This window comes from Canis aureus, chromosome 3 (genome assembly GCF_053574225.1).
Source record: "Canis aureus isolate CA01 chromosome 3, VMU_Caureus_v.1.0, whole genome shotgun sequence".
Classification (NCBI taxonomy): Eukaryota; Metazoa; Chordata; class Mammalia; order Carnivora; family Canidae; genus Canis; species Canis aureus.
Genome location: NC_135613.1, coordinates 15637446 through 15661631, shown reverse-complemented (window position 1 = coordinate 15661631; position 24186 = coordinate 15637446). Strand labels below are relative to the sequence as shown.

At 43.9% G+C, this 24186-nt stretch overlaps 1 protein-coding gene across 1 annotated transcript in view; it reads right to left on the bottom strand.

Annotated features, from left to right (window-relative positions):
* Nucleotides 1–565: 565 nt before the first annotated feature.
* Nucleotides 566–24186, bottom strand: part of VAT1L (vesicle amine transport 1 like) — a 147360-nt gene continuing 123739 nt past the window's right edge. The window contains exons 8-9 of the mRNA XM_077890919.1: nucleotides 5217–5300; nucleotides 566–3157 (exon numbers count right to left, since the gene is read on the bottom strand). Coding sequence (XP_077747045.1) covers nucleotides 3059–3157; nucleotides 5217–5300 — 183 coding nt within the window. The 3' untranslated portion in view covers nucleotides 566–3058. The remainder of the gene's footprint in view (nucleotides 3158–5216; nucleotides 5301–24186) is intronic.

The window sequence follows — 24186 nt, the reverse complement described above, 5'->3', positions numbered from 1 at the left end:
TGAGATGCATCATATTTCAGCCTATTTAAGCCAAGAAGCACGTTAAGGTGGTTAAGAGCATGGGTTCTAGCTTGGCTCAAAATCCTGGCCCCATCACTTACGAACTGTGGGATCTTGGCCAAGTGCAAAACCTTAATCTTCATTCGTGTCACCTATAAAATGGGTGTAATGATAAACCCTGCCTCTAGGGCTGTTGGGAAGGTAGGAAAGTTACTGTATACAGTATTTAACTTTAGTTTATATATATATACAGCTCTCTTAACAGCATAGTGTAGGTGCCTTATAAGTGCCATTATAATTTTTGCCATTATTATTATACGATGTCTTCAATAGTCCTTTTCTTTAGTGGTTATACTTTCTTGCTTGAGGGAACTTGAATATTTTTTTAAAGGCTTCTCTCATCCTGACTCCTATTTCCTTTACACAGTCTTTAGTTTCTCATTTGAGAATTCTTCTATCACAAATTTTTAATTTTTTTCTTTTTTAGTCACCCACTCCTTGCATTTTAATAGTGGGGCTGCTTTTCCAACAACTATTTATGTGGAGTCACCAATGCCAGGCGAGGTTATGCTATGCTGAATACTTTATTTATATATTTTATGTAAACATAATTTGCTTTGTAGGCACAATGTAACAAAAGCTCTAAAGCCACAAATACATTAGACAATGTTTCAGTTCACTCCAATCAAGTTTAAATGACAGAGAAGCCTTCACAGTTCCTTTAAGGCAAACTGAGACTTTCTTACACTTCCTTCAGAAAACCAATCACGTGACAGAAAGAAGGTGCTTAAAACGAGAGTGCATTAAATGGCTAATTTTGGCATTATCTTTCTCCTGTTCTTCGCAGCATAGCTTGACCTTGATAGTCAAACTCTAGTTTTCTCTTTTCACACTGTATTCTGAAGAGACAAAAGGGTTTTCTTTAACCAACTGCCATAATTTGTGACGACTATTGATTTTGCTAGTTGAAAAACAGATTTGGGGAAGCATGATTTTCTTTAATGCCTCTCCTCCGGATAGAACAAACGCCATTTGGATTCTGCACGTAGAGTTCCCACTCCCTTGGCAGAGGACAGCTCTGATATGGCCAATGGCTCTTTGTTACCCCAGCCCTAGAAAATGCCATTCTGTCCAGCTCACCAGGAATGTCACTTGGGTTGTGGTTCTCCTTAAAACCTCATTGTCAACTTGGTTATGGGAGAAACATGACCAATAATACAGCATTTAGCAAAAGTGTTGGGGGGAGGTGGGGATAAACCTCCACATTATCTTTCTGAATGGCCCAGAAATGAAATATTGGTGAGCCCTGGGGTACGAACAAAAGATGATGTGAGTGTCTTTTTCTGATACTCTCATCTCTCTGCTCATCAGATGGCAGCACCCTTTCTTGTCTTCATATTTTACAAGTACATTCACAATGAGGAGAAACTCCTGTCAGATAAATATTTGGCATAAATAAGTCATCATCACAAGCTCAGGGTAGGAAAAAAGAACATGATTAATGAGGTGACATTTGTTACAAAAGGACTTTGGAAATAGAAAGGTAATTGCTGGAATGCATTCATTCCCATTGTTTGGGGAAAGAGTTGGGTCTACCCTAAGGCTCACTGGTGGAGAGATGGGGCAATCAGGGAGCCCTCCAAGGTCTTTTAGAAGGCAAAGTGACTTGGGGTGCTAATCATGTGGGCTCCTTGTGTCTCCAGCTTGGTTTGTGAGTGAAGGAGTCACTCTTTGAGCCATAAGGAGTGGGAGGAGGGAATGAGGAGTGCTCTTGTGGAGACATCGAGCCTCTCCTTCATCCTCCAGGGGAACTGTTCACCTCAAGACATGTCAAGTATTGGTGGGGCAGGTGTGGGGTTTCTTAAGAGTTTAGGAGCTGGAAAATTCGACAAGGGTATACAATCAAGTAGTTTGGTCCCTGATTTCCAAAAAGCAGGGGCTTGCAAAGAGTCTGCACCATAATTTTATATTTTAGAGGAGAGGAACTGCACATTTGGCATCAGATACTGAACATCAACCGGTTTGTATCGCTAGAGTTTGTTACATGTCAGAACATGCTTTGGCAAGAAAAGAGATACTCATTGAATATTTTTCCCAAATATGGTCTACAGGGGAGGTCTTCCTTGGGGATCCTTGGTAAAGGTAGCTGCTCACTACCTGGAAATGAAAAGAGCAAAATCAGTAATGCCCATGGCAAGTGTGCAAACGTAGGCAAATCTCAGTAATGACTTCTGAAATAGTCCCACACATGTGGAGTTTTCTTAAAATTAAAAGAAAATATATATGGTGGGGAAAGATTTTGCTCATGAGACCTGGTTTCAGAGGAGAAATCTCTGTGGCTGATCCTCAAACTCATGCTATTGACCCATCTTCTATCCTGAGAAATCCATTATCTACTTTCCAGTAATGATGATTAAGAACCAGTGAAGGGATCAAGCATTGGAGGCTGCGAGGAGAGTGGTTTAACCTTTTGACCATTAAAAAACTAAATGAATGTAAGGAAGTTGCCTCTTAAATGGGGAGAAGGAAAGTACTATTTGGAGAGATCCTACACATATGGGTTCATAAAAGCACCTCCTGGCCTACCCTCGTTCTGCCAGCCACATTGGCAAGTGCTCTTGTCAGAATCATGGGTGGCTGGCAGCAAAAAGTGTCATTGGCCTGAAGAATTCTACAATCTGGACAGTGCTTTTATGATAACACCTTTTAATCCACACTTGTCTTTGCCCATGACTGGTCTCGTAGGCATTGGGCCTGTGGGCTTGTATTAATTTGCAAGGCTGTTCTAGAACTGTTCAAGAAGGACCCAAAGATGTATAGTTTTGAAGTAGGAGAGAGTGTAATACACAGATGGGGGAGGGACATAATACTGCATGGAATGGGATTGGCACTTAATGTCAAAAACAACAGTGATCAACAGCTTTTTAGCTCAGCTGACTGCAGACAAACACAACACACAGTGGACTACAGCATTTGTTCACTGGGGCACAGAAGAGCTTTCTCAACAGGCTCCTCTTGTTCCAAACCATCCTTCACATTTTCCTGTCTGGGTCCTGGGTTACTGGATAAAGGGCATCCGCTCCTTGTTCTCGCTGTCACCCTCGTGGTCCTCCTCCTCTTCTCCCGCCTCACTGGTCTCTGTGCTGTCATTGGCCATCTACAATTCAACAGAGGATGTGTTAGAGGGTCTGCAGTCTGTCTCTTACTTTCTTCATTATCTGAGGACGCCCCTTGGGAAGGACTTCTTTGAGAGCTCAGAGTTAGGGTTGCTTTCTTCCCCAGGAAGGCAGTGTGCTGCTAGCCATCTTCTGTTGGGTGTCCTAAGAAGCAGACTCTGAGATAAGGATTTGAATGCAAACATTTGGAGTTTGGGAGATGATTCCAGGAAGCACAGGTAGGGAGGGAGGAGATGGGACAGAAAAGGCAAGGAAGTCAGGACAGGATGTGTTAATAAGTAGGCTCCTACTGTGGGCACCTGGGGCTCAGTCCTGCTGGGGACCACTGGGAGCCAATGAGGGACACACCTCATAGTTGCCCTACTTGAGGGAGAAGAAGCCAGGGAATGGCTAAGGTGGGTCATCTCCCTGTCATCTCTGGCCAGTTCTAGACATGCTGGCCCAACATGCTCCTGCCACTAGAGGTTCTCAGGCAGAGGGGTCAGCACTGGGGGAACATGGGTGGGCAGAGAGAGCATACCCTGCACAGACTGGCCAGGGTTTAAGTCCTGGTGCTGTCAGTTACTAAGCCGGAAAAACAATGCTAACAAATGCATGTTTGTCTACTTTGCGGTCTACGCCCTTCGCTTGGAAGTTGTTTCTGTGAAGACGTGGAGTTTGATTCTACCCAAAGCCTCAGAAAAGCCCTCCTTAGATTCAGGAACAAGGCCCTTGGCATATGCCAAAGCAGGCTCTGAGCTCTTACACTCAAAGGTGGGTTTTTCAGCTCCTGCTCTGATGAAAATCCCTTGTGGTCAAACAGGCCTTCCTAAATCCCAAGGGTCCCAGTAGGACCTCACGTGTTATGGATACAGACAGGAAGCTGATGTCAACTATCCTGCTTAAAAGCAACACACTGTCCAGGATGGTCCTAGATCTCTTCTACAGACAGGGTAAAATAGAGCTGGTTATTTGTTTTAAGAACAGCACAGGTGCAAGAAGACCTGTGACCCAGCCCCCTTCCCCTAGTCTCACCCCCTCATCTGCTTTCAGACATTTGCTGGCACAGTCCTGGAACTTAGTAAGCACTCACTGAACAATGTCCCTATTGTTATAAGTCACTTGCACTTTGTAAAATGCCTCCTCATGAAGCCATCCTTCATTGAGTGAGATGACCATCACTCCCAAACTACCTAATGGTTACAAAAGCCAAGGAAACACTTAAAAAAAAAAAAAAAAAAAAAAAAAACCACACGTGGTAAAACATGCAAAGATTTAAAGATTTTAGTTCTTTCTGTTTTACAAACGTCTGATGCAGATTTGAGACTAAACAGGTGAGAAAGCAAACAAAAGACTCTTCCTAAATATGTTCTTGGTTAAGCCTTCCCTAGGATTTAGTATGAATTCCTGTGTATCATTCTACCCGACTTGTGAGAATTTACCAATCTCCAGTTTACAGGCAGGGGTACGAAGATGGAGTAGCAGAATGACTGCCCAGGGTCACCCACAGGAGCTCAGAGCCGGGCTTCAGGTGGAGGAAGTCTGAGGGCGCTCTGTGTGTAGACCACCCAACCCACCACATTGCCCCCTGTCCTGGACCAGTGGCCACTGCAAGGGGGCTGGGTGAGCGTGACATGCTTCATGCCTGATGGGTTCCATGGGTGTAAGGGTATCATCCTGATGAAAGGAGACGAAAATCAATGCAATCATCAGGAGGCATCTCGGAGGCAGGTGGCATCCTCCTCCGAGTACTGAGTGTGAGTTTATTAGATTTTACCAGGAATTCCTCCCACTTGTGGCAGCAAAGAGACGGCCCTTGTAACCGACACGGGTCGATTATCCGCTCCTTTCCTGACTGCCCTCTGATTGCTCCTCAAATGCTCTCATGGGCACCTTCCTTGCCCTTTCAGCGTGCGTCCCAGCTTTGTGACTAATGGCTCATTTGCAGAATCAGTTGGTTAGGCTGGTCGAGAACTGCGGGCTTTCCCTCTACCTACCCCGTACCTGCCCCGGCAGGCCCTCTTCTGCTGAACTGAACGGATCCCTCGGCTTTTGACTCACCAGTGGAGTCGGGGTCTTCTCCACATCCAGAATTAATTTGCCGATGTTCCCCCGGTCATGGATCCGCTGCATGGCCTCCTTCACCTGAGAGGAGAAAAGCAGAAGCGCTGGGTGGGGGAGAAGCGCCCAGGTGGAGGAGCCGCCACTCGCCGCCCGCCTGGGGGGCTGTGGCTCAAGGTTAGCCGCCAAGCCGCACTGGAGGGGGGCCAGGGTGCGAAGACATTCCGGTTGTGTCACTCACGCACACTGAGCTTGTGCAAGCAGCTCAGTCTTCTGGGTCTAAAAAATGAAACTGGTAGTTCCTGAAATAAGACGAAATTTTCTTAAAAATAAAGGTGGGGGGGGCACCCCATGTGGCTCAGAGGTTGAGCGCCTGCCTTTGGCTCAGGGTGTGATCCTGAAGGCCCAGGATCGAGTCCCGCGTCGGGCTCCCTGCATGGAGCCTGCTTCTCCCTCTGCCTGTGTCTCGGTCTCTCTTTCTCTGTTGTCTCATGAATAAATAAATAAAATCTTAAAAAAAAAAAAAAAGGTGGGGGGTGGTGGAGAGGAGAGGACTGTGTAGTTCTAAAAGACAGAGGACACATCAGCCAGAGTAAATTTTGACCAGCAAAATCATTTTTTTTCAAAGTCACTTGTGATCCTGCTTACCAAAATGTTATATAACTCTGATTCATAGTTTTAACTAAAATAACCCATTGCCTAGGCTAACCCATATTCAGGAAAATTCCCTTCAGTTAGTCCTGGTTATTGGGTGGAAATTTTGTTTCCACCAAAGTAGAGATTTTTCCAGAATTAGTAGTCTACCCAGAAAAGAAGGCCTAGATTCCTTTTCATATGATAGGGGCCTGTCAGACCAAGCCCCTCTAAAAAAAAAGGCAACGTGTGCCCTCATCTGATTGATGCTTTAGCCTTTCACTCCGTGGCTGTGAGGAAAATGGACTTGGAGGGGGTGCTGTGCGGGTAAAATGAGATAAGGAAAGGGCCACACTACCCAGTGCTGGGCATGAATAGGTCCTCCACATCTCCTACTGCAACTTTTTTCTTTTAAAGATTTTATTTATGAGGGATCCCTGGGTGGCGCAGCGGTTTGGCACCTGCCTTTGGCCCAGGGCGCGATCCTGGAGACCCGGGATCGAATCCCTCGTCGGGCTCCCGGTGCATGGAGCCTGCTTCTCCCTCTGCCTGTGTCTCTGCCTCTCTCTCTCTCTCTGCGACTATCATGAATAAATAAATAAAATCTTTAAAAAAAAATAAAAAATAATAAAGATTTTATTTATGCATTCATGGGAGACACAGACAGAGAGGCAGAGACACAGGCAGAGGGAGAAGCAGGCTCCCTATTGGGAGCCCGATGTGGGACTTGATCCCAGGACCCCAGGATCACACTCAACCACTGAGCCACCCAAGTGTCTCTCTCTCAGTGAAATCTAAATGGAAATACAGCATCTCTTGATTAAACAACAAAACAAAACAAAAACAAATAAACAAACAAAAAAAACAAAGCTACAAGAGATCTAGCCTAAATATTTTTCCTACAGTCTCAGATTTTTAAATATTTTTGTTCACTCATTCAGTCCACAAAGTATTCTGTAAATGTCCTCATAAGCTAGATGCCATGTTTTGTTTTTTGTTTTTAATTTTAAGTAAGCTATGATGTCTGTCTTTGAGGAACTCAAACTGGGGCTGATGGAGTAGCGTTTGCTTAAAACCCCAAAGCTGTCTTCTCATTTGGATAACAACTTGACAGAGCCATTTAAATGTGCATACTCTAATTGCTTTTCTGGGACTTATCCTAAAGACATAATTCAAATTGTTGGGGAAAAAAAAAAACCTTAATCACACAAAAGACACTCAATCACAGCATTGCTTTTAATGGCAAAACACCGAAGCAACTTATGTATCACAGAATAAGGGAATGGTTAAGTAAACCATGGCTCTTACATTTATCTATGAAATGGAAATATTTTGTTGCTATTAAGCTGCTAATTATAAAGAATGTACAGCAGGATTAAAAGCCTTTATAATATTGCTAACTGAAAATTGAGATGCATATTTTTATTTATATCCCCATAAAAACATGGACATCCTAAAATAACTAGAAAGGGATTTGGATATATGATAAAGCATCAGGTAGGGGAAATAAATGCCTTTTAACTCCAAACATTGCTATTTGGTAACATGTTATCAAATTCAAATCAGTACTTAATATAAGTTAAATGCATATTTAAATATAGTCTTTGGAAAACCTAGCATTGGTTAGAATCAGCCTTTTTTATAGACTGAACTGTCATATGATTGTTAAATTTCCTGACCCTAATACATATGCCAATAGATTTATTTCTGTGGTGAACATTGCTTTTCAAGATGCTGTCATGTCTGGTCATAACCAGAATTTATTTACTGAGAAATTAAAAATTTGGCAGACAGCTTCCACAATGGCTCCCCCCCATCCTTTCCTCCTGACGCTTACCCTCCCGTGTAATCTCCCTCCCTTGAGTGTGGGCTGGACCTCCTGACTTGCTTCTGACCAGTAGAATATAACAAAAGTGATGGGATGTCACCTCTAAGATTAGGTTATAAAAGACTGATTTCTGCCTGTTAGTCTCTTTCTCTGACTCTTCCTGCCTTCTTCCTCTGATGATAAAAGCTGCCATGTTGTGAACTGCCCTGTGGAGAGGCCCACATGGCAAGGAACTAAGAAAGACCTCCAGCCACCAGCCAGTGAGGAGCCATTACCCTTAATCCAAAAGCCCATGAGGAACTAGATTCTGTCAACAACCAATGGGAGAGCTCAGAAGCAGACCCTTCCCCAGTGAAGCCCAGAAATGAGACCTTATCCCTAGCTGATACCTTGATTGAAGCCTTGGGAAATCCTAAACCAAAGGACCCAGGGAGCCCATGCCCAGGTTCCTCACCCACATAAAATGAGGTCACAAATATTATTTTTGGCCACCAAGTTTTGGGGATAATTTGTTATGCAGCAAGAGATAACTAACCTTCTTATCTTTCATATACAATTCTTACCCTGCGAGACCTATATTATACCCATTTTACAGGTAAGTACCTTGATGCCCAAAGATATAAGCAATTTGTCCAAAGATGATAATGGCTATCAGTGACAGAATTGTGATTCAAACGCAGGTTTGTGAAGACTTCAAAACTGATGTTTTTTCCAAGTTCCACGCAGACTGTGTTTCATTTAATTCTCAAAGGCAGAGGAAGGTGGTAGGTAAAGTCTCACATAATGACTTCCCAGAATTCAGTTGTTTATTACCCTGGCAAGTCATTAAGCACCTGGAAACTCCTTGGAGATCCAGAACAATTTTTGTGCTGCATCTCCAACTAGACAGAGCCCAGGGAAACTGAAAAGCTGTTTTCCTACCAGTTAAAGCTTATTGTGATGTTACAAAAAAGCCCCCTGAAGGGCTGACTCTAATCTGCATATTTTGGGGGACATTTCTTCTTTGAAATGAACTGACTCCTTGAAGTTCCTTTGGGGGGGGGCGGGTAGAGAAAAAGGTAGGAGTCTTTCCAAGAGGTGACTGAAGTAGTCTGATCCCCAGCCATGCTGTCTGAGTTTATATCCTCTTAGGCTGCTCTTGGAGACATGCAAGAGACCTTTTGAGGACAGCTTAGAAAGAAAGAAATGACCAGTTTTTGATCAATTCTTTATCAGGTACAGTATGAAGCGTTTTACATACATTCTTTCTTTTTATCTGCACAACCCAGCTTCATAGACGAGAGACCTAAAAGGTGAGAAATCTAAGGAATCTGTCCCAGGTCACCATCTGAAAGGTGACTCAGGAACCACCTGGGAACCAAGAGAGCGGGTTCCCCTTTCCCAGAGTTCAGACAAAATTCAGGACAGGCAGGGCTCTGCTGTCCACACTCCAGAACTGCCCTCCAGGAAATCCATGGCAAGGTCAAGAGACTTTGCTCCTAAATTACCAGTTTATAAGCTGAAGGACCTCAGTAGGTGACAGTGACCAAAAGGTGGTGGCAACAACCTCCAGAAAGCTACTGGTTGTCTCTTTGGCTAGCAGTTTTCGATACAGTACGCTTCTGCTTAAAACTCTCTCCCTTAGGACTCAGGAAAAGCTTGGTAGACCTGCATTGCCTCACACAGTAGCCACAAGTCACATGTGGCACTGGGCACTAGAAACGAGGCCAGCACAGACTTCAGCGCACTGTTGGTGTAAACCACCTGGCCAACTTCAAAGACTTAAGACAGAACAGACACTGTGACATCGATCACATGTTGCAACGATCGTGTGTTAAATATTCCGGGCTAAGTAAGACATACTACTAAAGCTAGTTTTGCTCACATTTTTCTTTTCTGATGTGGCTACTACAAAACTGAAAGCTTCACGTGTGGCTCGCGTTGTACTTCTGCTGGACAGCCCTGGACTTGATCTTCAGGAGCTGCTGCCTGTTGCTCTTTCCGGCTTCCCTCTTTTCCTCTTACACCGCCCTCACTCCTGCTGCTGGAGATTTATCTGAAGTTCACTGGGTTTCTCATCTTTGTGCCTCTGTATGGATTGGGTTCCTTCCTGGAGTCCTGGAGCTAACTCACATCTGTCCTGTGGCTGGTTTAGATGTGAACCCTTCTAAAGCTGCTCTGCACCCCCGCCCCTGCCCCTTGAAATTGGGGCCGAGTCTCCTTTGAGCTCCCTTCACAACCTGGGCCAGCTAGTAATGTCACCCTTGCCCTCGGCTTAGAACTTGGCCCCTCTTCTCTACAGTACAATTCTCTAGACCAGTGCCGTGCAGCAGAAATAGGAAATGAGCTATAGAAGTACTAAAATTTCTCTAGTAACTCACACTAACAAATATGAAAAGAAACTGGTGAAATTACTTTTAATAATGTATTTTCTTTAACCAAATCTATCCAAAATATTATCACTTAAGTATATGCCCCATATAATAACGTCTTAATGAGTATCTTATATTCCTTTATTTCCCCTTTTGTACTACGTGTTTGGAATCCAGGGTGTGTTTTACATTTACAACATGTTTCAACTTTGGAGAGCGCAGCTTCAGATGGTGGGACAGGGCAAAGGGACCCCAGGGCACAGGAGTATTTAGCATATGATAGCCTCCAGAATGAATGAATGAATGAATGAATGAACAAGCAGGTATGTGGAGAGAGCGAGATGCCACATGGCTGAGCCACACAGGAGGTTTCTGTTTCATGTAACCCATATGCCTCTTGGTGGCCTCCTCAGTGCTGCCTGCCTGGGTGGCCCAATGGATTCTGTTTGTAATCAGGGCCATGGTCCCTTCACATCCAGTTTGAGATGCCACTGCCAGCTGTGTGGCTGGCCAGATCTGGTGTTAGCAGCTGGATTTTCCAGGGCGAAGGATTCTGGGCATACTCAGACTGTCCCAGCCAGAGCTGGTATCCCATCCAGACAGTGGGAGGAAATTTGAGTCATCTCATTAAAACATCTCAAGATGCCAAGATCCTGCACACAGAGGCTACGTGAGCTTTTCCTTGGTACCATCCCAAGTGAATGGCATAGGAGGCAGTGAGATCATCACTGAGTCCCAGGCTCTGCTTTAACTCAGCAATGTCATTCCAGCAAGTTACATCATCTCTACTCTTCACCTTCTTTTTTTTTTATTTATTTATTTATTTTTTTTTTTATTTATGATAGTCACAGAGAGAGAGAGAGAGAGAGAGGCAGAGACACAGGCAGAGGGAGAAGCAGGCTCCATGCACCGGGAGCCCGACGTGGGATTCGATCCCGGGTCTCCAGGATCGCGCCCTGGGCCAAAGGCAGGCGCCAAACCGCTGCGCCACCCAGGGATCCCTCTTCACCTTCTTAATATATTAAATGATATTAGCTATTCTATCCATTTATTCATGCAGTCAGTCACTCATTCAACAGTGCCAAAGCCCTACTTGGGAGCTGTGTATAAAGTAATGGATGAAACAGATATGCTTTCTCTGTGCCGAGGTACTCAATGCAGAGGTACACAGTGCCTTTTTTTGCTTATTAGATAGGCTAGTCATAATAAAAAGAATCTCACAACTAAAAACTGTGTTCTTGATTTGTTTAGTTAGCCCCCACAGATTGCAACCCATCAGAGCTGATCCTTTACCATGGGTTCATGCTCCAGCAAAGTCCACTGGCATTCAAAGTGGTATTCAAGCATGACCTACGGGGGAAATGTAATTGATTCAGACCATGTTTGCAGAGGAACAGTAGTTAACGGTCATTCCTATTTCTGTCTGCAGTAGAACTAGGAGTTGCGGCTTCTGGAAGCCTAGGAAGATAACGGTGAGTAAACACCTACAAGATTCCCTGCTGTCATGAAGTTCATGGTCTTATGGGAGACATATGCAATCAAAGAATGATTCGAATAAATGTAAGATTGCTGCTCGATAATTCTAAAATGGTGTTAAAAGAAGGTGGGTAGGGAATTTGATCTGGTTGGGAAGATCAGGGTGGGTGTCCCTGAAGAAATGGTAACTGAGCTGGGATTTAAAGGATGAGTAGGGAGTAACTAAGACAAAAAAGGAGACGGACCATTCCAAGTGGAAGGAGCAGAATGTGAAAAGAGAGACTGAAAAGAAAGCAGTGGGCATGAGGATGAACAGCAAATGTGAATATAGGGCAAGGTGCTGGCAAGTTTGGTTAGGGCCTTTGGTATTATATTTCAAAGAGTTTCCAAGGATGCGGTGGCCACACTGACCATACAAATCTAGAATATCTCTCTACCTCCAGTTACTCACTGAGTAGTCAGTTTTTCACACTTGAGTAATGAGAGTTAACAATGCTCAATCTTTGTTGGGATCTCATTTAATGTTTCAAGGCATTCAATTTCCTTTTGAATGGCGTGAAAGACACAAAGTCATTAGGGTATAAATGATACCACTTAATAATCAAAGCATTTGGCCTGTGCTATGAATAATAATAAGCCTAGTCACCTAAAATAGGAAAAAAATTAAGATGGGTTATTCCATGGATCACTGTGCCTATTAGGTGATAAATTAAAAGGTTTGAAAAGGAAGAAATGAGTAATACTATAATTAAGTAGCACATCTACCAATGTCATCTATGGAAGATTACTCACATTAACAACAGCCATCTTTGGGATGGCTTAAAATACAAAGTGGGTGTTGAAAAAACACATTCGTTGCAAGTGGACTTGGAATCCGGAATTTCTGTGTTCTATCAAGTAGCTCCAGGAGTCTAAAGTGAGTGAGCTCCCAGATTTTGACCTAGATGAAAGAGTGACCAAAAAGGTAAAATGCCAGGGACCATGGATTAACCCACTTGGGAAAACAGAAGATTCAGTCAACTGCTTTTTGGGGCTAGTTGCACATGGGGTCGTTGCAATAATACAGAGTCTGGACTAGGGTGGAAAAGGGGAGGTGACAAGGGTGCAAAATTTAAGGATGCACCCATTCTCAGGGTCATGCAGGGGCTGGGTTGGCACCTGAGAGGAAGCCCCTCTTACCTTTTAATCCTTGTTACCTGCCTGGCTCCATCCTAGTTCTACTCCTAAAGGAGTTTCTTTAAGAAGAGAAACATTAAGTAGCTTTTAGAAGCATCTGTTTGGCCAGTGGACAGAAAATGGAAGTGCTCCAAAAGAATTTTTCAAGAGGCCATTAGTAGGGAACACTTGTATAAAAGAGGTAAGGAACATTCTGAGTAGGAGGAAGAAGGAAGGGAGAAAACAAGATGGTGGAATCTGGCTGGAGTAACTGGTCCTTTGTCCTTCATGGGTACGTGGACGACACTGACTCTTTTGACCAAATATATATTATGGTCACGAGGGGTTCAATGAATTGAACCAAAAGCCAGGATATTCTGTAGAAATCTGCAATTAATAATTGAGCCAAACTATATATTTTTATCCCTATTGTATTTTGAACTAAAGCAAAAGAGGAAAACAATCTTATGAATTCTCTCCACTGTTTTATCTCATTTAACCGTGTTTCCCAGTGTTGGATTTGGATGGTTGGATAGAATTGAAGTGGACACTCAGTGGACTCTTATTCCAACATGAGAGTGAGGTTTCTGGGGAGGAAAAAGGTGCAGAAGATGATTCCTGCTCCCTGCAGAAAAATATCTGTTGTACAGTCCGTAAGAGGGACATTTGAAATGTGACAGGGCATAAAAGAGGAAGCAGTTGGGGTTAGGACAAGGATGAAAACCAAGGAAGTAGCTCTTAGTCTGAGACTCATAGGTTGAGTAGAATAGCCAATAGAAGGACACTCAGCCAATAGAAGGACATACACCTAATCCATAGGAGTATTGCTCAACTCAGAGAATGAGTCACTGATGGCCACAAGCACGTGGAGGGTGACTCTCATATCACTACGCAACTAGGTCCAGAGGTCCATACATTGTGTTAGGAGAAGGCAAGAGTGCCAAGGAAAGAGCTGCATCTAAAAATCAGGTAAATGTAGAGGACAGGAGGGCAGAGGCAGCACCTCCATGGGGTGGAAGTGGGCGTTGTTCGTCATCATCACAGCGGCTGACATAGGACGAACACTCAGCAGGTGCTGTCACCGAGCAAAGCACCTTATAGGCATGACCTCATTTCATTGCATCAACCCGGTGAGGTAAGCGGGGGTTTGTCGGACTGTCAGTCAGAAGTACATAAAAAATTCTCCAGTTTCTTCTGGAGTCCCCATTGCTCTTGGAGGACAGCTGAGATGAAACTGAGGTTTAGTGAGGAGAAGTGGCTTGCCCAAGGTGAAACAGTGGAATACGGAAGAGCCGGGCTTCCAACTGAACCCGGTGTAACTCCAGGGCTTAATGCACGGTTGCAAGGTATGCAAGCGTGGGATGCTGCAGGAAACAGGAGGGAAGGCTCTGGGGCCCGGGGCCCTGCACTGTAGGACCAGTAATGTGTTACTTCCTCTGTACTTTGGTATACGCCTTACTGGTTTCTTGGTTATGACACTTACTCCCTTCCCTCTTGAAGAGTTTCTCAACTGAGGTACTATTGACATTCTGCACCAGAGAATTCTCAGTTGGGAGGGGCTGTCCTGTGCATTACAAGGTGTTCAGCAGCATCTCTGGCCTGTACTCATTCAATGCCAGTAGCACTTCCAAGTTTGACACGTAAAAATATTTCTAGCTATTGCCAAGTGTCCCCTGGAGGGCAAAATCGCCTCCAGTTGAGACCTGTAGTATTATGGGAGCATATTCCCCATTATCCCCTCTCCACCCCTCCCACTGGTCTGTGGGCTCAAGGGCAGGCGGTTGCCACACCTCAGTACTCACATGTCACCTTGGACAGGGACTTGCCCACAGGATCCTGGGTTCTGCTCTATTCCTAGGACTAGGAAGAGTGTGTAGTACACAGCAGGTGCTCAATAACAGAAGAACACAAGATGGCCTATGATCTCAAAATGCTCATTGGTTATATTAGGTTCTCTCAACGTGTGGACTGAAGGCTGCCTGCACCAGAATCACAAAGCATGGCTTTTAAAGTGGTGTTTTGGCCTTGCCGTACACCTGTTTGTGGAGCCTGTGGAGATACTTCACTTTAGGTGATTCAGGGCTCTTAAGTTTCAGACCCTTGAACTTCACTGGTTCTTCATTTAACAAATATTGACTGCCGACTATAAATCAGGCACTGTGCTTGGCTAACTCATGGCAAGGAACAGGAAAGACAAGCCCCCTACTCGGCTAAGATCGCTCTTAGAGAATGAGCTTCTATTCCCTTTTCTCATATCTGGGTAGAGCCTAGTTTAACACTTGGCTTATATATCATTGCATGTTAGAATGTGGCAGAGAGCCACAGCTGCAGCCCCTCCCATTCGGGGCTATAGGGGAAGTAATCAGATGTCAGCTTTGGTTTTGCACCCTTGTGTAGACCTCAAACAACCTGATTTCTGCTCAGTGCATCAAGAAACCTTCAGGATATTGTCTTATGATTAATTATACCCATTCACTGGCTCTGTGTGGCCCCTCAAAGGACCCAGCAGCTGAGTTTCATGCACTCATGGTTGGAAGGGATGATGTCTGTGGTGGTGGGGGTCATAGGATGTGTGTGTATCAGTTAGAGTCAGTGAGTTATTGAGCAGTTCACAACCTGTGGTACAATGCGCCAGATCTTACTGTGACATGAGCAAAAAAATCAGAAGCAGAGTTGCATGCTGGAAATGCAGTGGGAAGGCTTGTTTCATTTTGAGGAAGGAAAGTGGGATCTAGTGTGACCCAATGGCTGGTAGAGACGTACATCCTTGAATTAAGAAATGCAAATCAGTGCTCTGCAAGGTGAAAAAAAATGTCCAGAAATAAAAATTGTATTTAGCTATAACTACAACCAAGTAAATAATTGTTTGCATATAGACAGGAATCCGGTAGTAATACCTTGAATAATCATACCCAGTCTACCGCTAAACCATTCTTTTCATTAAAAAAATTATGAACACGTGGTAAAGTTTGGGTAATAGTTTTGTAGGGCTGCAGAAACAACATACATCAAACTGGGTGACTTAATAGCAATTTCTCACACGGTTCTGGAGGTTAGAAGTTCAAAATCAAGGTTTGATTGGTTCTCAGCTGCCGTAATTTAGAGGAGACATGTCCCTTTATCCATTATTTAATTACCAGTGATAAACAATTCCTATAGCAGAGGCAGAATAAACTATTTTTTCCTTATATTTACCGGTAGCAACAGCTTTTCAAGAGAAGCAAAATGAAAGAAGGAGAATAAATCCGTATGAGTAAAACATCCACTACTTTAATAGTTAATATTCCTTATTTGATATTTAAAGGCTAAAAAACTAGAGAAAGATATTCATTGGGAATAGAATAGTTATGAGAATTGCAGGATATCTCTGTATCTTACTGACATGATAAGGAGAGTAGGTAATTGTATATTCAGTGTGATCACATGTATATAAAATACATATTAATGTAAATAATAATAGGTTGTATCAACCTAACAACCCTGGCGACATCTGAGTGGTAAGGACATGGCTAGTTTTCATTCCCCTCATTATCTGTGTTTTAAATTTTTATTCATTCATTCATTCATTCATTCATTCCACTTTATTGAAGTATAACTGACATGTAAAAAGCTGTATATAATTGATGATTACAGCTTGATGAGTTTGGGGATAAGTGTACACCTGCGAAACCATCACCACCATCAAAGCCATAAACATACCCATACCCATCACCTCCCAAAGCTTCCTCCTGTTCTCTTCATTATAATAATTATGTTTTAGTCATATTTTATGAGAAGAGCACTTAATGTAAGATCTACCCTCTTAGCAAATGTGAAGTGTACGATACATACAGTGCTGTTAGCTGTCGGCACTATGCTGTATAGTAGATCTCCCGCACGTATTTATCTTGTATAACTGAAATTTGACTTTGCCTTTGACTACTGCCTCTACAGTCCTCCCTCCGCCAGTCCCTGGCAACCACTGTTCTATTCTCTGCTTCTGTAAGTGAGACTAGTTTAGATTCCACATATAAGTGAGATATTTTTTTCTGTGTTTGTAAAAATGTCCACAATGAGCCTGTATTCATTGTAGAGTATAAGCGATGGTGAGTATACTCTCTAGGTCCATCTGTGTTGTTGCAAATGGCAAGATTTCATTTTTTTTTATGGCTGAGTTATATGTGTATGTATATATATGCCACATCCTCTTAATTCATCCGTCTACGGATGGACACAGGTTGCTTCCATATCTTGGTTATTGAAAATAACGTTGAAATAAACATAGGGTGCACATATCTTTTTGAATTAGTGTTTTTATTTTCTTTGAGTAAATACTCTGTAGTGGAATTACTGGATCATATGGTAATTCTATTTTTAATTTTTTTTTTTGAGGAACCCACAGGGTATAATGCTAAGTAAATCAGTCAGTCAGGGAAAGACAAATACCATATGATTTCACTCGTATGTGGAATTTAAGAAACAAAACAAAGAAAGAAAGAAAAAGACAAACCAAAAAGCCAGACTTTTAAATACAGAGAACAAGCTCGTGGCTGCCAGGGGCGGGGGGGTGGGGGGGGTGGGGTAGGGAAAACAGGTGATGGGGATTAAGAGTAGACTTATCTTGATGAGCACTGAGAAATGTATAGAATTGTGGAATCATTATATTGTACACCTGAAACTAATATAACACTATGTTAACTATACTTGAATAAGACAAATAAAAGAAATAATCCCACTTAAAATAAAAGTGATGGTGAGTAAAGCAGCAGCTCCACTTGGATCATCCCAGTAGTGAATGGAGGTTACAGAGCAGCGGCAGAGGGAAGCTTATTGGGGGTGGGGGAGGTATGGAAATCTGGAGCCTTTCATGGAGATGTGCAAGTGAATCCAGAGTAAATGAACCAGCAGCCACACGAGAGAACCATGTGCTAGCACAATCAGTGTCTCTTTGAGGATGCCCCATCCATGCTGCCCAAGAGGACACTCATTATTTTCCACCTGACTCTCCCCAGGCCACCAGAATCGAAACTCAACCTTTAACTCCAGAAGGTGCCACCCCTGTGGCAGCCAGTCAGTGGGAGGTCTTTGCTTTCATCTCTTTATGTATGTTGTCTCCCCACCTCAAGTCCCCCATCCTGGAGGGTGATTTTCCCAGCCTCCTATCTGGTCCCAGGCTCCAGTTTTTCCACATTCCAGTCTGTCCTCATTCTGCTGCCAGAGCCATGATTGCTGATGGATACTGTTGTTTGTCTTTCATGCCCCAGATGCTAGGACTGTGCCGTAAATTCAATAATGATTGTGATAATAATCATAATTTTTAATGGCTATTCTTGACCACTTAGCACATGACCTAGGCACATGTTAAATAAGCACCAAGTGTTTTTCATGGACTATTCCATTTGCTCCTCATTATAAGCCTGTGAGGGATGTATCATCATTACTCTCATTTTACATCTATAGAAAATGAGGATCAGGGAGGTTAATTAACCTGCCTGAGGTCACAGACACAGTAGCTAGAAGAGCAAGGATTTCTAACCTAGATTGTTTATGAAATATAGACAAATGAAACTATTATGTCTGGAATTGCCTTAAAACACTCCAGATAAACAGTGGCGTGGGGTGGGGGCAACAGAGAAAACAAAGCTGACCAAACGTTAATCATTGTAGAAGCTGGGTTGATGGGTGTGTACTTGGGGGAGGGCAGTTAGTGTTGTTGCTAATTTTGAATACGTTTGGAATTTGGCAAAAAGCTTATAAATATGAACTTTGAGCTTTGCTCCCCTAACAGCAACCACAACAACAACTGCAGCACCCAAATGCTCAACTGTTACACCATCATTAGGAACCCAGTATATATTTGATGATGACGTTACAACTGAGGGCTTTGGGTTCCTTAGAAATTTGGTGCTAGAGAAGTTCGAGGTGTTGATATTTCCCCATAGAGAAGAATGTACCCTTTCAACCAGATAGCCCAGCTATGAGAAGGTAACAACTTCCAGTACTGACCACATGCCAGGCTGCATTAGGGGGGATGATGCACGTAGCCCTTACCCTCCAGGAGCCCAGGGCTGCCGACAGGGGAGGCCACGGGAACACTCAATTCCAGGAGAGTGTGGGAAGAGCTATATTGTGGGAATTAATGAAGAGGCGTTGGAGCCAGGAGATGAAATGACTCAGTTTAGAGAAAAATGGCATTTGTGTTGGGTTTTTAAGGATAGGGAGGCGTCTTCCGGGAAGAGGAAATGCGTGTACTTGAGGCAAGAACAGAGTGCTGGGAGGGAATTTATGACTCATTCAGGGAACTGAGTTTAAGTGAGGGGGACACTGCGTGCTGAGTTTTGATGGTTGGGCTCTCTCGTGGGTACAGGGAATGGGGCAGGGAGTGGGAGAGGCCTTCACCTGGATGCAGTCAGAGATGTGGACAAAATGTGGACAAAAATAGCCTGGCAGGTGGGGCACTGGACAAGGAGAGACTGGAAACCAGTGAGATCCGGGACTTAGGGATGCTGCGGACATGGAACTGCCAAGATGGCAGTGGGATGTCGAGATATGCTGTTAAATCCCACTTCTCCTTTAAGACCATTTCAGGCTATTTCCAGAAGCCATACAATTCCCCAAAGCCTAGAAAGATCCTCTAAAATGTCCTATGTTTTGAAAGATTCTCCATCAAGTGGAGATGAGATCTGAGGTAATCTGATTTATCTTCATCCATTTTAATTAGCTTTGCAAACAGATGACCTTGCTAGCCCTGGGACCTTCCTTATGTCAGAGTCTGTGACGCTGAAGTCTAATTTCTAATTATCTATGCCCATTTGCCGAGGCTCAGAGGAGTACTGGGGGGGCTAGCCTCTTCTTTCCTGCCTCTCTCTCTCTCTCTCTCTTGCTTGTCTGTCAGCTTTTTTTCCTCTAAGCACCAAGGAATAGCTATTAGCCTTGAGATGGGGTTGCCATGGCAACGAGAAGGCAAACAGACTCAGTGTGGAGGGGGAGGAAGTAGGAAGATGAGGGAGTTGTCATCCAGCAACTTCCCATTCCTGGTCAGGGGTCCCCTGCCTCAGCCAACTTGTTGGCATATAGAGGACAGAGTGGCTGAGTCACTCTTGCTCCAAAGTGGGGTTCAGTGACTGTGTGGTCAAACTGGACTGATCTCTAAGGGATGGCTTTTGGACAAGAGTCAGATCCTCTCCGTTCTTTGGGGGATGGTGGATCTGGGAAGGTCCCCATAACAGACAAAGGGTTTGGTAGTAGCTGGAGAAGCAGATGGCAATTCACCTACACTAATAAGACACTGAGGTCCAGTACTGTAGGAAATGTTTGTAGGGTCTTTAAAAAAGTCCTTAAAACACCTTGCAAAGCCTTTAAATTTCCCTGACTTAGTAATTCCACTTTGGGGAATATAGTCCAAGGAAGTAATCCTACAAATGGAATAATAATAGAAAAAAATATATCCAAAATGTTTGTTACAGCTCTAAAAATAAAAATGAAATCTAGATGTCCAGAAACAGGGAAACAGTTGAGTAAACTCTGACATGTTAATTTGTTGGCATATTATGTGACCATGATAGTTTAACATGCTTAATAAGAGTCTCTGAGAGGCGAAAAAAAAATCAGTCTGCCAAGTTTTTAAAGCAGTGTGATTATGATTGCTAAAAAAAAAAAAATGTCAAATCCCTGAGCCAAAGAAAAGCAAAGCCAACCCCCCAAATATGAAAATATCAGAAGAAAAAAGGAAAAAAGTACAATTGACCCTTGAAAACAGCAAGGTTAGAGCACCAACCCCACCCCCCAGGCCCCACAGACAATTGAAAATCCAAGTATAACTTTGGACTCCCCCAAAACTTAACTGCTAATAACCTACTGTTGACCGAAAGCCTTACCAATAACACAGTCGATTAACACATATTTCATACAACACATATTGTGTGTTTCATATACTGTGTTCTTACAAAGGGGTAAGGCACAGAAAAGAAAATCAAAGGGAAGAGAAAATGCATTTATAGTCCTGTATTATAAACAATCCGCATGTAAGTGGACCTGCACAGTTCAAACCCATGTTGTTCAAGGATCAACTGTATTCACAAGGGTTTTTATTGGGTGACGTGGCTACAGATGGGTTTTTTTCTTATATTTTCTCTTTCTTTAAAGGGGCATATTTTTAATGTCTCCACTGAGTATGTGTTATTTTTCCAGCTGGAAGGAAATTTTTAAAATTTCTACAATCTGGAATTGGCCATGTTTTCAAGGAATGAGCTGATAGGCTTAGCAAGTACAGGTGCCACAGGCCCCTTACTATATACTTGTTTTCAGGCCCTTCTATTGTCAAAGCACTTTTAGGCATTGTGGGACCTAACAGACCAGGTGACACAGCAGTTTTGCCCCATGGATATGATGGACTAGGTCTGTTAGCTTCTGCATGGTTCTGTCACTGAGCATTCAGAACAGACTCCGACTCACCCCAGACAATCTGTACGAACACACAGCAGACAGTCCTGTGTACAATACGGAATCTGTAATTAGCCTCATCATTTCTCATTACTTGGGATTCCATGCAGATTTTAAAGAAATTATCCCTTGGATGAAGAAGGGTTGGGAGAGCGTTCAGTGAATCTCTGCATGTGTGCAGGTGGAATTATGCAAAACCTGCCCCCGTGAAGGTCCCATCTGCCTGGGTTATTTTCCTTTACCACTGTTCATCGGTCTGCAAAGTCCTGGCACAAAAAAAGAGGCAGGTATACCTGCCTTTCAGTCACCCACAGCTGTTTAAGAAACTGAAATAGATCCAGAATAATAATGTGGACAAAAATAGCTATTTGAGCTCTGATTATGTTAGGCAATATAATAGTAAGAGTAATGATGATAACGGTTATGTTTTCTGACTACTTAAAACATGCCAGCAGTGACCGGCTGATGGGTTTAGAGGCATCACCTCCCTTACTTTTCACATCAGTTCTGTATATGCAGGTGCATTGTTTCTACTTTACATGAGGGAATCAAGAATCCTAGAGCTTCCTATGCTCAAGGTCACACAGCTGAAAAAGTGGAACAGCAAGGATTTAAAGAGGGGAACCAAGGTATTTAAAATATACTTTTAAAAAGTCTACTTTAACATCACCATTAAGGAAGTCACTTAATGCTTCCAAAAACGTCTGAGAAGCTTGGAGCATCATTGCAGTTTCTAAGGATGAGAACCCTGAAGCTGAGAGAGGTTGAGTGACTCTCCCAACATCGTGCAGCTGGCAGGCAGCAGAGCTACGATCCAAACCCAGGTAGTGTGTGTGTGTGTGTGTGACCCTAGAGCCTACTTCCGTCTCCCTCCTACAGTGCAGTGGCCCTGTCACCTGGCAGGGGCAAATATTCCTAACACTCTGCATTGAGCCCAGGGCAGGGCAGATGCTTAATAAGATTTGTTGAAAGCCTGAGTAAATGACATACAGAGGCTGAGAAACTCTAAGCAAGACAGACAGTGGGAGTTCCAGGTGCATCCATCCATCCCAAACGTAATAGTCAACCAACCAAACCAAAGCGTCTTTGAATCAACATCAAGAGTGTTGCACACCAAGTATCAGGGTGTTCATCCATACCTTATGACTGAAGAGGTAAAAAAAAAATCATGCTCTAAGTGACTGGTTTTGCTGTCCTGGAAACTAGGTGCTGCTCCATGGGGCTGCCTTGCTGGGAGGTGCCTTGGAGTGTCATATGGGAGGCAGTCACCAGGAGCAAATGAAGTGAGAGCCATTGTGGAAAGATGAGGGAAGTGCCACTGCAGTCCCAAGATGGTCCCTAACTCCACCAGCAGAGTATGAGACGTAGTTACAATTCACGGAGGCTATGCCATTCCTTCTCAGCATGGGAACTCCAGAGATGCTTCCAGTATCCCAATAGAACAAACACATCTTCCACAGTGACCCAGCTCACTAGCTCTTTAGATAGGTTCTGCAGCCTCGACACCGGTGGCATCATGGGGTGGATGATTCTTTGTGGTGGGGAGCTATCCTGTGTATTGTGGGATGTTTAGACCATCCCTGGCCTCTATATGCCAGTAGCAGTGGGTGAGCAGTAAGTGCCAGTCTCCCCCAGTTGCGAGAACCAAAAACGCTTCCAGACATTGCCAACTACCCCCTGGAGAACAGACTCTCTCCCAGTTGAGAACCACTGCCTAAGAGGTAGGCATTAGAAATTGCAAGCTGCAGGGGAGGACAGGTCTGTGGCCAAGCATCATGCAGCCAAGTATAGGTGGAGTTAACTCTGAAGTTGTATCATCTTTAAACAGTGCCCCTTTTCCTTGGTACTGCATTCGTGGGAGGTAAATAGGGATGAGGATCCTAACAGCATTCTGATAGCTACCACTGCTATGGGAGAGCCATGTGTTCTGTGCTTCTAGACACATGATGACGCCTTGAAGTTAAATGACTTGCCAGGGACCACACAGCTAGTGAGTGGCAGGTCTGTGGATTCAAACCATGGTGCTGCAGTGTCTACATGTATATGACCGTGGGGCCTCCCTTAACCTGATCCTCCTAGGTTGTGAGTGTCACTAATTGGAGGAGAGACAGAGAGAGCTGTTCCCTCAAAGTATCTCCCCTTCAAAGGTTCCACTCTCACCACTGCCATTACCACTCCAACCTGTGGAGGGCGCTGCTGTCCTTCCCTGTCTGGCCCGAGTGTGCCATTGCAATTTTTACTTACTGAATGAGTTGAAAATTGGTTATAACATGTAACTAAGGCTTAACCAAAGGCTCTGACTTTACCCCTTCCAATAATTTACTCATCTCTGGATGAAGACCATGGCATCTTCTCTTAGTCTCAGGATAACCCGGCAGTGATAAAGAACAAAGAACGCCAAGGAAGAAATCAGCAGTGAGAGGTAAAAGGGACTAGCCTGAGGACACACAGCTACCCAGTGACCAAGTTTGGATTAAGATCCTAGTCTGTATGACTTGGCAATCCCGGCTCATTCCACTATTCTTGGAGGACTGCAGTCAATGTGGATGCTGAAAATCTCGTCCAGCACACTTAGGGACTCACAAGCAAGCCACGATCACTCTTTCATGAGAGGCAACAGCAAGAAAGAGGGAAAGGTGGCTGAGTTGGGTTCTCAGAAGACCACCAGTGGAGTATGGTTTCGATGCTTTAGAGGAATCTTGACTTTTTGCCAGTTGCTTCATTTTCATGCCTCTGGTTTTTCTTTGGAAATAGGACTGGGGGCAGGTTCTATCCGACTTGCAGGTACCAGTGTTTAAGAACCGCCCCCACCTGCACATCTCATGGATCATCTGGAGAATTGAGATCGCCTCCAGAACTGAGAGAGCCACAGCAACCTTTCTAGAAATGACTGCATTTGAGGAGGCTCAGACAAGCTGCCAGGGGTGTGGCCACCTGCCACAGTGTCACACACCAGTTTGCAGAGAGTCTGGCCTCAGACCACCTGCTCTGCGTCCATGCAGCCTCTAGCCCATCCTTGCTTCTGAGAGCTTGTCTCCAAGACAGTGCACCTGGGCAAATGACAGACACCCCAACACCACCAAAGTTGACCCGTGTGATCTATTCA